Source organism: Oryzias melastigma, linkage group LG20, assembly GCF_002922805.2.
Source record: "Oryzias melastigma strain HK-1 linkage group LG20, ASM292280v2, whole genome shotgun sequence".
Taxonomy (NCBI): Eukaryota; Metazoa; Chordata; class Actinopteri; order Beloniformes; family Adrianichthyidae; genus Oryzias; species Oryzias melastigma.
Window position 1 is genome coordinate 5,115,873 of NC_050531.1, and position 13,951 is coordinate 5,129,823.

The 13,951-nt window shown below is 38.0% G+C and overlaps 2 protein-coding genes across 4 annotated transcripts in view; both read left to right on the top strand.

Moving 5' to 3' along the window:
• The window catches only part of topbp1 (DNA topoisomerase II binding protein 1), a 20,219-nt gene extending 18,884 nt beyond the window's left edge, over positions 1–1,335 (top strand). For both annotated transcript variants that reach the window (XM_024279995.2, XM_024279996.2), the window contains exons 27-28: positions 835–996; positions 1,108–1,335. In XM_024279995.2, the coding sequence (XP_024135763.1) occupies positions 835–996; positions 1,108–1,230 (285 nt within the window). In that variant the 3' untranslated portion in view covers positions 1,231–1,335. The remainder of the gene's footprint in view (positions 1–834; positions 997–1,107) is intronic.
• An 82-nt stretch (positions 1,336–1,417) lies between these two features.
• The window catches only part of tmem108 (transmembrane protein 108), a 50,529-nt gene continuing 37,995 nt past the window's right edge, over positions 1,418–13,951 (top strand). The window contains exons 1-2 of one of the 2 annotated variants that reach the window (XM_036217346.1): positions 1,418–1,550; positions 1,826–1,916. The gene's annotated coding sequence lies outside the window, so the exon portion shown is untranslated. Of the gene's footprint in view, positions 1,551–1,825; positions 1,917–3,459; positions 3,856–13,951 lie in introns of those variants that run through there. The other variant, XM_036217345.1, reaches the window with a different exon arrangement.

The window sequence follows — 13,951 nt, forward strand, 5'->3', positions numbered from 1 at the left end:
TCCAAAAGTTGGTTTTAGCTTGAAGGAATAAGGAAATAACTCAAATTAAAGCAATGCTCTACCCCTCCCTCGCCCTTTTACGTTATCTCCATAGCAACCATTTTAATTTTTGGCCACCTGGGGGTGACGACCAGATCTATGCAATTTTTAGAAGAATCTGTGAAAGTAAATTTTGGGATTTTCTTGGCAACGGAAGTATTTTTTAGCCACACCCACATTCCTAATACTTTCATTTTATTTTGTTTCATTCAGCTTAAACCAGGGATTCATGTATTCAATTTCACTACTTTACGGTAAAAAATATGCAAAATGAGCTCAAGATGGCAGCCTCCTCCTGAGGTCAAAGGTCAAGGCAACTTTGAACTAAGATCACTAAAACAAAAAAACGTTTTTTTCCAATTTTGTGCAAAAATTGCCACATTTTTCTGGGAAAATGGTCCTGTGGCCATCCCATAATAATTTCAAAACTTCCTTTGGATATCTCCAATACTTTTGGTTTCATTTGTGGATTTTGAATTTTTGACTTTTTTTTTCGTTGCTTTTTTCCTCTGTGATGTCATCATTACTGTTGGGGGAGGGGTAATTTACTGTGTCCCAAATTCATTTTTATCAGATAATAAATGTGGAAATTGGTAAGTTTTTGAGTATGCGATGGGGTTGAAATGTTGATTAAAAGGTGCAGTAAAGAAAAAAGAATTGTGAAAACAAAAATAATAAAATATCAACATAATTAAAACAAAACATACCAGCTTATTTGAGAATTTTTGGGAAAGAAAATCAACTTTTGACAAATTTCTTCTTTAAAGCTGTCCGGTGGGTTGGGTTTTCCTGCAGGTCCTTCCCGGTCCGTCTCCTTCCCTGTACCGAGAGGCGACTCACCTGTTCGCAGATTTCAGCCGGCTAAAGCCGGAAGACTTCAAAGTGGACGTAGCGGAGGCCAGGTCGCTCGGGGTCAAGTGTCTGAAGCCAGAGTACATCGCAGATTATCTCATGCAGGTTTGTTCACGTACTTTTATTTAAGCAGTAAATGGCTAAAACATTTTTTTTAATAAATGTGTGATAAATATTTTATTTTGAAAGGAAATCAACTGTGTTCTTCCTTATAAGGTGCCGACCCCCCCTGTGGAGCTGTACTTCCTGCCTGCAGCTGAAGACGCTCCCGACACGCCGTCACGTAAACGCAAAGCAGAACCAAACGCTTCCAGGCTGAAAAAGAGCCGCCTGAACTGAAAATATCACTTCATAAATACAATTTCAACCACATTAAATTTCATGTAAATAAAACTTCACTTTTTTAATGTACTAAAAGACAATAAAATGAAAGTATCAGCTGTTTTTGTAATCCTGCATTTTGAATGAGAAACTCTGCAGCTGCTGCTGAGCTGTGAGTGGATGTGATGGATTATTCCGTCAGTCTGCAGAAAGTGTCGAGTCACGGATTAGAGTCGATGCAGTGACACCCAGGCGCCTGTAGAGGGCAGTGTGGCATCGTCGTCAGCCTCTTCTGGATGGACACATCTATTTTCTTGGACTTCTTTTATTAAAGAAAGGTACATTCCTTTTAGCATGTTACTTATTAAATTAAAATTACTCAAATACTTGAATATGTTTGCTATAAAAAATAAAATAATTCATTAATGTTGATGGAAAAGGATACAAATGATAGTTTTTTTTGTGTAAAAAGGGAACATTTTTGCTGTTTTTGTGACTCCTACTCGATGTTTACGTCTCTACGAACTTGTTAATGCCACTTAATGGGCAATTTAGCCATTACCTGTTCCTGTTCCCTTCCAGGGATTAGCAGTTTACCTTTCTCCTCTAATAGACGCACCAGCTGACAGAACCAGGGCCGACCTGCTTCAGGATTAGAGGAAGAAGAGCTGACTTGTCCAAGTAAACGTGACTCAGGGCTTCAGGTGCGTGTGAGGGCCCCTGAGCCTATTAGCTTAGCTTGTCCTGAAATGACCTAAAGTCTCACTCCGATCATCTTTGGATCTATTTTCAAAGCGTTCCCAGTGTTTTTTTTTTCATAATTGTAATTATAGTTTTTGGCCAAAATAAAAAAAAACAAAAACTGTCCTTTTCCTGGACAATTTTTGAAGAGATTAGAAATTTACCTCTGAGTTGTGGGCAGAACTATTGGCTTGGAGCAACCCCGCCCCCTTTTCCTCTCTGTGTTGCTGAGAGCTCTCTGTTTACATGCTCTCCTGCTATCTTATAGCTCCTCACACTCCAGAGTGGGAAGTTTGTGACCACACAAAGTGTATTTTCTACATCACAATTAAGCTCTTTTTGAATGGACACATTTTTTCGTCTGCTCCTGGTTCACATTGATTTGAATAAATAAATACTTTCAGGCTTAACTTTCTTTATATATAGCTCCTTCATTATCAAAAAACCCAATTTACATCAGAGTGAGGCTTAAACTCCTCCTGTGTTTGTATGTTGTTGAATTTTTACATTTGGAGTTTAATTAAAAGTTCTTTGGCATAAAGGTAGAGAAACTAGTTGATGCTAATTTGAAGCAAATGCCTACAAAGGCAGAAATGTTTAAAAGAAATCCAAAAAAATTCAAAGTTAGCTTAGCGAGTTAGCATTTTGCGATAGCGTTATTGACGAGTAAAGGTGAGGGGCGGGGCTAAAAGCTGTGCCACCCCATTTTGAGTCGATACTAGTTTAATTATTAAAAAATGATTAATGAATTATCAATAAAAGCTTCTTTAAACATTGTAAAAACAAGAAAAAATGCAGTTAGCTTAGCAAGTTAGCATTTTGTGATAACGTTATTGAAGGGTGTTAGTCAGGGGCGGAGCTAAAAGCTGGGCCACCCCATTTTTGAGTCAATTTTAGTCTAATTATTAAAAATGATGAAGGAATTATCAATAAAAGCTTCTTTAAACATTGTAAAAAAAACATTTCCAACTCTGTCTTGTGTTTCAAGAATTTCTGCATATTTTTTAAATATTTTTTGAAACTTTAAATTAGTAATCTGCTATAAGAAACATCAGTTTTGATGCAGTAAAAAATATCTTAAAACAGTTTAAAATACGCATTTTTATTTTTATTTTTTTTTTGTTGTTGTTGTCATTTGCCACCCCTCAGAAGTCATCCCGCCCCCGTGTGAAACATTCTAGCTCCGCCCCTGATGCAGGTGTTTATTTGACTTCATGAAACCAGCAAAACTGAACTACACTTTCAGCATGGTGGCGGTAGTGTGATGACTGGGAGCTTGTTTTTAGTCACGTGGGGTCCACACTTATCGTTTGGAGACCTCAATTATCCGAGTGAGTTCAGTAGAAAACCCCCAAATCTGTAACTTTAGAATCGGTTTAGATGCACGAGGCTTAATTGAATTCCAAATGGGGGCGTCCCAGTCATGTCTAATCAACAGGTGTCTCCTGGAGGAGGAGGAGGGGTCTCTTTGCGGACATGGTAACACCCCCACCCCCCTCCCTGAGAGCTTTAGACCGGGATTTCTCCACGTTCAGATCGGGGAGGAGGCTGCATCAGCCCTCATTAAGATTCCCCGTCCGTCCGCGCGCTAAAGCCTCCCGGTTTTGGAGGGTGGCACCGAGCGTCCAGGCGGGACCGTCGTTGCATCAGCTGGCCGCGGGAGTTGCTCCGCGTCCAAAGGTGGGCTCACATGTCCGGAGGTCCGGCGACGGGAGGCGCCGCGCGCGTGATCCAGCCCCGCAGACTGTAGTGTGCGGCTCGGCGGGGTCCTCCACAGCGACACGCGCCGCAGCGCTCCTCCGCGCGCGCGCAACATTTCTCCAACATGTGCGCCGGGATGGACTGGAAGTGACACGGCGGTTTTGGATTCGCCAAACACCCAACCTGCGTTGTGTGATCAAGGTAAGCCGGATGCTCTGCGGTGGTTCTCCGCGTCACAGTTCTGCGGGTTCTGGTGGGTTCTGCGCTGCGGAGAAGACCTCCAGCTGAGAGCAGCACAGCCGGGATGTTCATGCAGAAGGCTGGAGGCTTTAGCCACTCTATGTGGTGCAGGTAGAACATCAGGGGGGCAAGTTGAGAATTTGGGTTGTCATATCCCCCCAAGCCCCCCAAATCCTATGTATCTATCTTCTATTTTAATGTCATACTTTTATGTTAAATGCTCTTCCTGACAATAACCTCTGCATGGACCGGGCCAGGGACAGGCACAAGCAGGACATAGTTGAGGTTTTTATTCATCTCTCTGTCTGTCCATCCTTTAATTTTGTATTTTATTTATTGATTTGTTTGTTTTTGTGTCATTTTTATTAGTATTTTTGCGGGGAATCACCTCTTGAAGGAGTATTGCCTCCTTTGGTCATCCCGATAAAACAAGGGGACTCAATCCGGTCCAGTCATGAAGACAAAAACATACAAGGATGTTGGGAGGGGGTGAACAAGCTTCTGGCCCATTCCTGTGGCGAGTCATGGTTCTTTAAAGTCCTCCTACGACCATATTATTTTATGTAAAAAGCGTTCCCTGTAGTGTTTTACTTATGATTATGACGTTTTAAACCAAAATCCCACAACCTAAATGTCTTTAAAAGACATTTTTTATGTTGATCCGTTCCCAAACTCTCTACTGAGGGGGCGTGGCTTTTGGTAGCCCCGCCCCTGATCCCCCATGTTTGATTATGATGGCTCTAGCGTAAACCTTCACCGCTGCTTCATAAAAATGTCCATCAATATGGGTGATGTGCAGCCGTATGGTTCTGATCCGGATGTCAGCCCGGACTAGGCGATTACTTGGTTGGCTGAAGCGTTGACCGACCATGATTTACTTAGCTATTGTGTCACTGGTCCGGCCCACTTGAGATCAGACAGGTTGAACGTGGCCCCTGAATCAAAATGAGTTGTAACAACTCATTTTAGATCGTAATAATATAAGTCAATTCATTGATGAATCCTTAAACCTCTATTTAAAAGTGTTCATAAAATATCAGTATTTTATATCTGAGTCACTGGCTGAATTTTTGTTAAAGTTGTCCTGTATCGATCAGTGAATCGGGTCGTTCAAAATGAACAAATATCGACGATAAATTGTTTCGTCAATCGAATCGTCTCTAAAAGAATTGTTATTATAAGTTAGCAGATTTTAAAGCTTAAAATGTTAATTTTTCTCAGATTACTGTCAGTATTTTACGTTTTCCTTTCATCTTTAGATGAAATTTAAAGGCTAATCACGCCATGGCGTCCTCTACCTTTTATTGTCCGAACAACGTGGCATCTCCATGTGGAGACAAAAGGACAAACTCCTAAAATGTTGTTTTGTTTTGAAACAGCGGCAGAGTTTGAAGGACTAATTGAACCTGCTGCTAACCCCGCATTGTGTCAGGAATGTCAGAAACCCCCCAGTCCTTTGTTCTGGACGAGGGGGGCAATCCTTTAGTACCATGTGTGGCACTGGAGGATTGGGAGTGGGGTCATTCGGGGGGGTTGACATCTGTAGCTGACAGCTTCCTCAGCACGAGCTGTTGTATGATGGGAGTATTAGGGCAGGGGTCCCCGAACCACGGCCCGAGGGCCGGATCCGGCCCTCCTCCACATTTGACTTCCCCCCCTAAATTTTTAGGCTTAATTTGAAAATTTTCAATTTTTTTAGGCTAATTTGACATTTAGCTAATATTTCAGCTACATGCTAGCTGTTTTAATTAATTTTGACTTTTTTACGTTTTTTAGGCTAGTTTAGAATTTAGATAATGTTCTAGCTTTATACTAGCTTGTTTGGCTAAATTAAAAATTTTTTCAGTTTTTTTAGGCTAATTTGGCATTTAGCTAACATTTCAGCTACTTGCTAGCTGTTTTGGTTAGTTTAGGGTTTTTTAGGCGAATTTGGAGTTTAGCTAATATTTTAGCTTTATGCTAGCTGTTTTTTCTAATTTAGCCCTTTTTCAGTTTTTTATGATAATTTGTAATTTAGATAATACTTTAGCTTTATCCCAGCTGTTTTGGGCAAATTAGACATTTTTCAATTTTTGGGGGGCGAATGTGGCATTTAAATAATAATTCAGCTACATGCTATCTGTTTTGGCTATTTAGGCTTTTTTCATTTTTTCGGCTAATTTGGAGTTTAGCTAATATTTTAGCTACATGCTAACATTTTTGGTTAATTTAGACTGTTTTAACTTTTTTTAGGCCTGTTTAGAATTTAGCTTATATTTTAGCTTCATGCTAGCTTGTTTGGCTAAATAAGACATTTTCTCAGTTTTTTTGGGGGCTAATTTGGCATTTAGCCAATATTTCAGCTAAATGCTAGCTGCTTTTTTTTAATTTAGCCTTTTTTCAGTTTTTTTTATGATACTTTGTAGTTTAGATAAAACTTTAGCTTTATGCCAGCTGTTTTGGGCAAATTAGACATTTTTCAATTTTTTTGGGGCAAATGTGGCATTTAAATAATAATTCAGCTACATGCTATCTGTTTTGGCTATTTAGGCTTTTTTCATTTTTTAGTTTAATTTAGAGTTTAGCTAATATTTTAGCTTTATGCTAGCTTGTTTTGCCAAATTAGACATTTTCTCAGTTTTTTAAGGCTAATTTGGCATTTAGCTAATATTTCAGCTACATGCTAGCTGTTTTGGTTAATTTAGACTTTTTTACCTTTTTTGGGCTAGTTTAGAATTTAGCTAATATTTTAGCTTTATGCTAGCTTGTTTGGCTAAATAAGACATTTTCTCTGTTTTTTAAGGCTAATTTGGCATTTAGCCATTATTTCAGCTACATGCTAGCTGTTTTGGTTAATTTAGTCATTTTTTTTTTTTGTTTTTTTTTTGGCTATTTTGAACTTTAGCTTATATTTGAGCTAAATTCTAGGGGTTTTGGCTAATTTAGGATTTTTTTTTTCCGCTAATTTGGCACTTTGCTAATGTTTTTAGCTAGCTATCAGCTTCACTGTTTATAGCTATCAATTTAAGCATCTTCAGCTATTAATCTATCACAGGTAATACTATTTATTTGTATATTTAAAATGTTTTAGTATTATTTAGTCTGTGAAAATTACAGAAATTGATTGTATAAAATGTGGCTGTGCGGCTTTCTTGAAAACCAAAAATCTTAACGTTTAGGCTGTGATTGTTGCACTTTTTCTGTTAGCCTACAAACCAACCCTGACCCCCCATCAGAGAAGAAAACAGATTTGTGGTTCTCACAAGAACAAGTTGGAGACCTCTGCATTAGGGGACATGTGAGCGAAGTGTTCGGTGTAGTTTGTGGAAGAACTTAACAGGACGATCCTCCATGTTTTGAACACCTCTGGAAACATCAACTGAGCACAGCTGCTCCGTTATCACCACTACCAGGAAAAGTCCACACTAACAATGGAAAAACACCCGGAAAATCTCATCCACCCCCCTGTAACCTTATCTGGGAATTTTCAGGAAAAGGGAAGCTGTGGTTTCTGACTTCTGCCGTCCCAGCTGATGGCACCGCGTTCGCTGCAGTTCTGAGTCCCTTATGACTGGTGGAGAGTGGTACACGAAGAGCTGGAATGTGGCCCCCACGGGCCCCCCCAGTTCTGCAGTGTGTGGACTTTGCGCTTTTCTTTAGCCTGACAAAACAGTAGGCGGACCCAACAGGATTTTACCTAATCTAAGGGAGGAAAGCCAACTGAGTGCCTTAAAAAAATAAAATAAAAGCCCCCCCAGCTGCAATTTAAATTATTTTTATTTTTGCCAAAAGGATTTTTGCACACAGGGGGTGGTATTCATGGTGGAATTAAGCCAAAACTCAGTTTAACGTGATTGAAAAACATGTTTCCAGTTTTAATTTTTATTTTACAAAGTTCTTTAACAGGTTCATGTCAGAATACACAGGAAGTGTCGGAGGAAGTGACTCAAACCACCCAGAAATAGCACCATTTCCCCTCACCTGTCTGCACCAATCAGAAGCGTTTAGAAAAAAAGTCTTTGGTTCTAATGATTAAAGAGAGGAGAGTGCGGACCGTCGGAACGTGTTCAGAGGAATTTCTCACATTCCTCGACTGCGGTCATGCCACTCCGATCTGCACCTCCGCTCGCTGACGGTTGCCGCGGTGCGACCCGAGGGGCTGAAAGGGCAAACGGGGTGTCTTTGCAGAAAGGTGATGCTAGCCAATCATGTTTGATGCCCCAGAGACTCTCAAGAGAATGTAATAAAGTAAAACATGTTTATAAATTCAGAAAAGGTTCAGTTCAGAGTTTATTTTTTAATTTAAAAATGACCTCATTGAGGTTTTTAGAGCATTTAAAGCTAATTTGAAATAATTTTAGTTCACAAGTTTGGCAGAAAATGATCAAATACTGCACTTAAAGGGTCTATATCATGGAAAAAATTACTTTTTGAGCTTTTAAGTGTATTATAATGTTCATGTCTCACTATAATCAACCCCAAAGTAGTATTTTGATCCATTCACGCATCTCTGAACATTCCTCTAAAAATCTGCTCTGAGCACCAGCCCCTTCCAAACCACAAAAACAAGCAAGTTCTCACAAGCCGATGTCACAAAGGGAGAACCGCCTCTTTCAGGAAGAGTCTGCACTGCCAGCACCCCCTCAAGCTAACATAAACACCCAATTTCTCCACTCAGCTAGCGGCTGTGCTAGCATCGCAACTCAGCTAGCACAACCGCTAGCCTCGGCCATCGCTGCTACCATTTTTGCAAAAGTTTAGATTTCTTTCTTTATTTATTTTTTTTATGGGTTTGGATGATGTCATAAAATGGGCGGCACCCACAAGTAGCAAAGGCGGAGCTTAGGAGATCTTAAAGCACCAGTGTTGACATTCTTTCCTCCACTGTAACTCTTAGACTGATTATGTAATTCCAGAGGATTCTGAAGCAGCTTTGGGCTAAATTTAAACCCTTACGTGAACTTACCACTTCATCCACAGTCAAACTGGAAGTTAGACTAAAAAAAAAGACTCTCAAAATAAAAGCACTTCTGGTTTTTCACAATAAAACCAGAAGTATGAGATTTTTATGGAAATGTTTCACTTAACCGATTAAATCATACAAACTGAAATCAGTTAAATGTAGTCTTTCGTTATCATTTAAACAGTAAAGAAGTCTCAACAAAAGTGTTAAACCAATCAATATAAACCGACTGATTCAGTTGTGGAGAATCGTGGTTTTACGTTGATGCAATGCCACTTTTCTGCTCGTTAAAATCATCTGATTCCAAATCCAAAACACACTTTATGTCGCGGGACAAACAGGATAAAGTTTTATTGAACTAAAACTAACATTTTAAAACTTAAAAAAGTAACTTTTTAGCATTACTATGAAAAAAAAAACACAGGAATATTAAAAATCATTTAAATCTTAAATAATTTTCAATATTTTTCTCTCCGTAGAAATATATCTTGTCAAAAAATTGACATAACATTTTGCAATTTATAACAATAAAATAAAAGGATTTCATCATCACCAATGACATCTCAGGTGTTAAAGGGTTAAAAGACTAACACACTTCTTTAATTTAATTAAAATGTAACAATACTCCCCTTGAATAAGCAGATGTGACATCAGATTTTTAAATAATTTTTCATTTCTTGCTAATAAACTTCATTCTGTTTCCGTTAGGTCACTTTTTTGTCTCATACGTCATAGATACTAAAATGTTAATATTTGTTACATGAGTCCTGCAGCTTCTAATAATCACTTACAGATTTATTGTTTTCTTGGACTTTTTGAATCTTTTTAACACTTTTTAAATTTCAGATTTTCTTGTCAATTCGTGGTTTATCTCCAGCTTCTATTCTCCGGGCGGTGTTTCTGTTGCACTCGGCAAAGGACTCTGTCTAATGAGATTATAGGCATATGGGGGGGGCAAAATCACCCCTGCGAGTTTGGTGGGGGGGAGCGGCACCAGCAGGTGTCTGTCCAATAATTGGTGGATCTGAGTCTGGGCTCCTCTTGGGAGGATTACCCCGAGTCTCTAATGGTTGTCGGGCTCTGGTAACAAGGAGGCAAATCACCCCCCCTCCTGCCCCGAAAAGTTCAGTCCTGTCAGGCTTTTAAAGAGAGAGAAAGAGGCTCGGTTGTTTCCATGGCAACGTCTGTCGGAGTATTTGTCCTGTCATCAGCAGCGAGCTTCTGTCATCACTGAAAAGCAGAACGAGAGTGGAGACACGTGTTGCAGCTTCGAGTGAAAATTGAAGCTGGTCTAACGGCCAGACTGATAACACACTTGCGCACACACACTCTGCAGCTTATTATGGGCGTCTTATGTCACTGTCAGCAGCTAATTACTTTGTTATATTGGGGTGAGAAGAGGCAGTAGCTCCCATACTCTGTTCCTAAACGCTGAGTCATCTTTCCTCGTTTCTCTGCACTCACAGTTTAAATCCAGCAGACGGGAACATCTGAACACGTCACCTTTGACTCGTGTCAACAGCTGCTGGAGACGTTTTTGCATGCGTCACCTCATGTTTAATAACATAGGAAGAGGAACGGGCAAATTTCCCATTTTATTGCAAAGCTGGTTTTTATGTGCGTAAGTTGTACGGTGACCCTAAAGTGCAAATGACACAAAACATATTGTCACAGTTAAAAAAAATAACAGAACAAAAACTAAAATAAGATAAAGTTACATTGAAGAAATCAAAACAAAATTAAACCAAAATTTAAAAAAAATGTTTTGAAAACACAAGAAGTTTTCAGAAATCAAATTTTAATGATAAAATACAAAACAAGAAACCAGAAAAGGAAGGAACTATGAGACTTCACCGGTTGAAGGATGACGTTTTTAGTTTTTTTTTTCAATTGCACCTTCAATGTACGCGTGCTAATAAAGTTTAATGATCATCCCATAAGTGTTGACAGCTGTGATGAACTTGGTCGCTTTTTTGTTGTAGATGGGATAATGCCTGACAAAATGTGCATTATCAGAAATTATCGCTGGTATTGAAGTTTATTCATTTCTGATAATTCCCAACAAAATGTGCATTATCAGAGATGATCACCGGTAGTGAAGTTCATTCATTTCTGATAAAGCCTAACAAAGTGTGCATTATCAGAAATTATTGATGGTACTACAGTTCATTTATTTCTGATAAAGCCTGACAAAATGTGCATTATCAGAAATGATCGCCAGTAGTGAAGTTAATTAATTTCTGATAATGCCTAACAAATTGTGCGTTATCCAAAAATATTACAGGTAGTTACGTTCATTAATTTCTGATAATTCCCAACGAAGTGTTCATTATCAGAAATTATTGCTGGTATTGAAGTTTATTAATTTCTGATGATTTCCAACAAAATGTTCATTATCAGAGATGATCACTGATGGAGAAGTTCTTTCATTTCGGATAATGCTTAACAAAGTGTGCATTATCAGAAATTATTCCTGATATTACAGTTCATTTATTTCTGATAATGCCTGACAAAATGTACATTATCAGAAATGATCGCCAGTAGTGAAGCTAATTAATTTCTCATAATGCCTAACAAATTGTGCGTTATCAAAAAATATCACAGGTAGTTAAGTTCATTCATTTCTGATAATTCCCAACGAAGTGTGCATTATCAGAAATTATTGCAAGTAGTGAAGTTCATTTATTTCTGATCATTCCAAAGGAAGTGTGCATTATCGCCGGTAGCGAAGTCCAGTCATTTCTGATAATCCACTCTTTTAAGGACATTATCCTACTTATAACATGGTCATTTACAAAAGAAATAAAATTCAATCAATATTTAGCACTTCATTCTCAGTATTTTACTTTGATTTACAGCAGATACATTCAAATATCTGTCATGCCACGAGCGCTCATCATCTATCAAAGGAGACGTCGGCGTCCTATTCATGTCATGGAGCAGCGAGCTCCTTACTTATGGGAGCGGCTACAGATAAAGAGATTCGGGGAAATTGAGTGATTTTACAGAGGAGCTGTGGATCCAACAATTCTGCATGAGCTGTGTGATGCTGTGGGACCTCTTGTGGCGCCCGGTTGTTGGTCATGTGACTCATTTAATAAAAAAAAAAATGTTTCCATTGCAGTTTTGTAAAATGTGTCCATTTCAGTACACCTCAAAAATCACTTTCTCCAAACTTGAAAACTTTTTCGATAGATGTGAGTTTTCTAAAATGTTATTCTTCCACTAACCAAATTCATTATCACAATTTCATATTAATGGAAATGCACCCAAAGGCCATCCAACCACAGACAAGGACAGCTGTGATTGGCTAAATTCTGTGGCACATTTTCAACACGGCGTTCTGCTCTGTTTTGAGCACAGAAAGGAGAGAATTTTTCTTAAGTGAAAAATGTTTTTTTTCTTTTTTTTGTACATATTTTTGAGTCTTAAATACATTTTTACTGTTTCAAGGGCAAAATATATTTTTGAGCCCGCAAAATGTTTAAAGTTTTACACTTGATTGGAATAATGGCACAAAAATCCCTCCATAGGATATCTGTTATCTCAGAAAGTCCAGAGTTCACTGAAGATCAAACTTCAGGGACCAAAAACAAACAAACTATTTATGTTTACCTACTGGTTTCAGGTTTTAGTGAGACATTTTTCTTTTGTTGGTTTAAGCTTCTTCAAACCATAAATCTTACTGACCATCACTTTGTTTCAAACTGGGCCACTGGGTCTCAGATGGATTTGGATTTGAGTAAAACTATGAAACTGATGGTTTTATATTCTAATCAAAACACAAAAAACGTCAAATTTTCTAGAAACTTTTTAGCGTTCGTATTTTGATGTATTTTCTTTTGGTTCTGTTGCATAAACTGACATTCTGTTGTAATTATTTCAATCACCCTAAATGAAGCCATCAGCTCTTTTCACTCCCAATTAAAAGCGCCGTTTTCTCCGTTTTCCGCTCTTCTCCGTGTCCCTGTGGGAGTCCTTCGGAGCTGTTCAGTAATCTAAGACAGCCGCATGCTTGAATTAATTTTGATACCCGGTGCAGCAGGAGAGACGGAGGACCGGGAATGACACAGCGGGACGCAGTTTTGCTGATTTTGTGTGTTGGCGGAGGTGTTGCTGGAAGAGGGGGGGTTGGCAGCTGCATCGCCATGGAAACGAGTTGTAATATCCAATGACGTGAACGTCGTAGTGACGGTTTGGCAGGAAATAAGAAACAACAATGGAAAAATCAAAAATCTTTTCAATGTTGAAACGCTCATTTCAAAGGTTTGTCTGGAGAAAAGAAGAAGTGTTTTTCTTCTGATCCGTTCTTCAGGAACAAGATGAAATCTTTTCAGAAATTGCAATCTGATCTTTTTGTATTGTGTATTTTTGTGCTTTAGTACTTGTGGTTCTGCACATAAAGAAGCTTCTGTGCCTCACGGTTCACTTTTGCTGTTTGAAACTTATTTGTTTATTAATTATTCTGAAAACAGTCACTTTTTTTAAACAAGAGACTCTATTTATTAATCTTAAAATTGTGTTTTTTCTTTAATAATCAGGAAAAATCAATGTTTAAACTGGAGTTTTTTAGAATCAATATGGAGTGGTAATTTTTAACCTAAAAAATGACACTTTTTAAAACTGAAAAGAATAAAAATATATATTTTCTAAGCTGGACACGGTGGTTTTAATTCTGGAAATTGTTTTAAAGAAATCAGCAGAATCTTCATCTATAAACAGCAGATTCTAAATCTACATTTTTTTTAACATGGAAACATTTTTTTAACTTTTAAACGGTGGTTGCAAACTGCAGTATTTGGCTTGGAAACTTCTTATAATACAAAAAATTGTGTTCTAGAAACTGTTTTTTTATGATTGTTATTTTCCTATAAATGTTTTTTTTACCCTTAGAATTATTTTTGACCAATAATTGGCGATCTTTAATCTTAAAATGACAAGAAACTGAAGTTTTAAATCTGGAAACTGAGGTTTTTTATTTTGAAATGGAAGTTTTTAATCAGGAAACTGTGTTTTTAATCTTGAAATGTTTTTTTTAATCTAGAAACTGTGGTTTTAATTTATAAACTGTTTTTTTTTTGTAAGTGGGAATCTTAAACCAGAAAATTATTAACT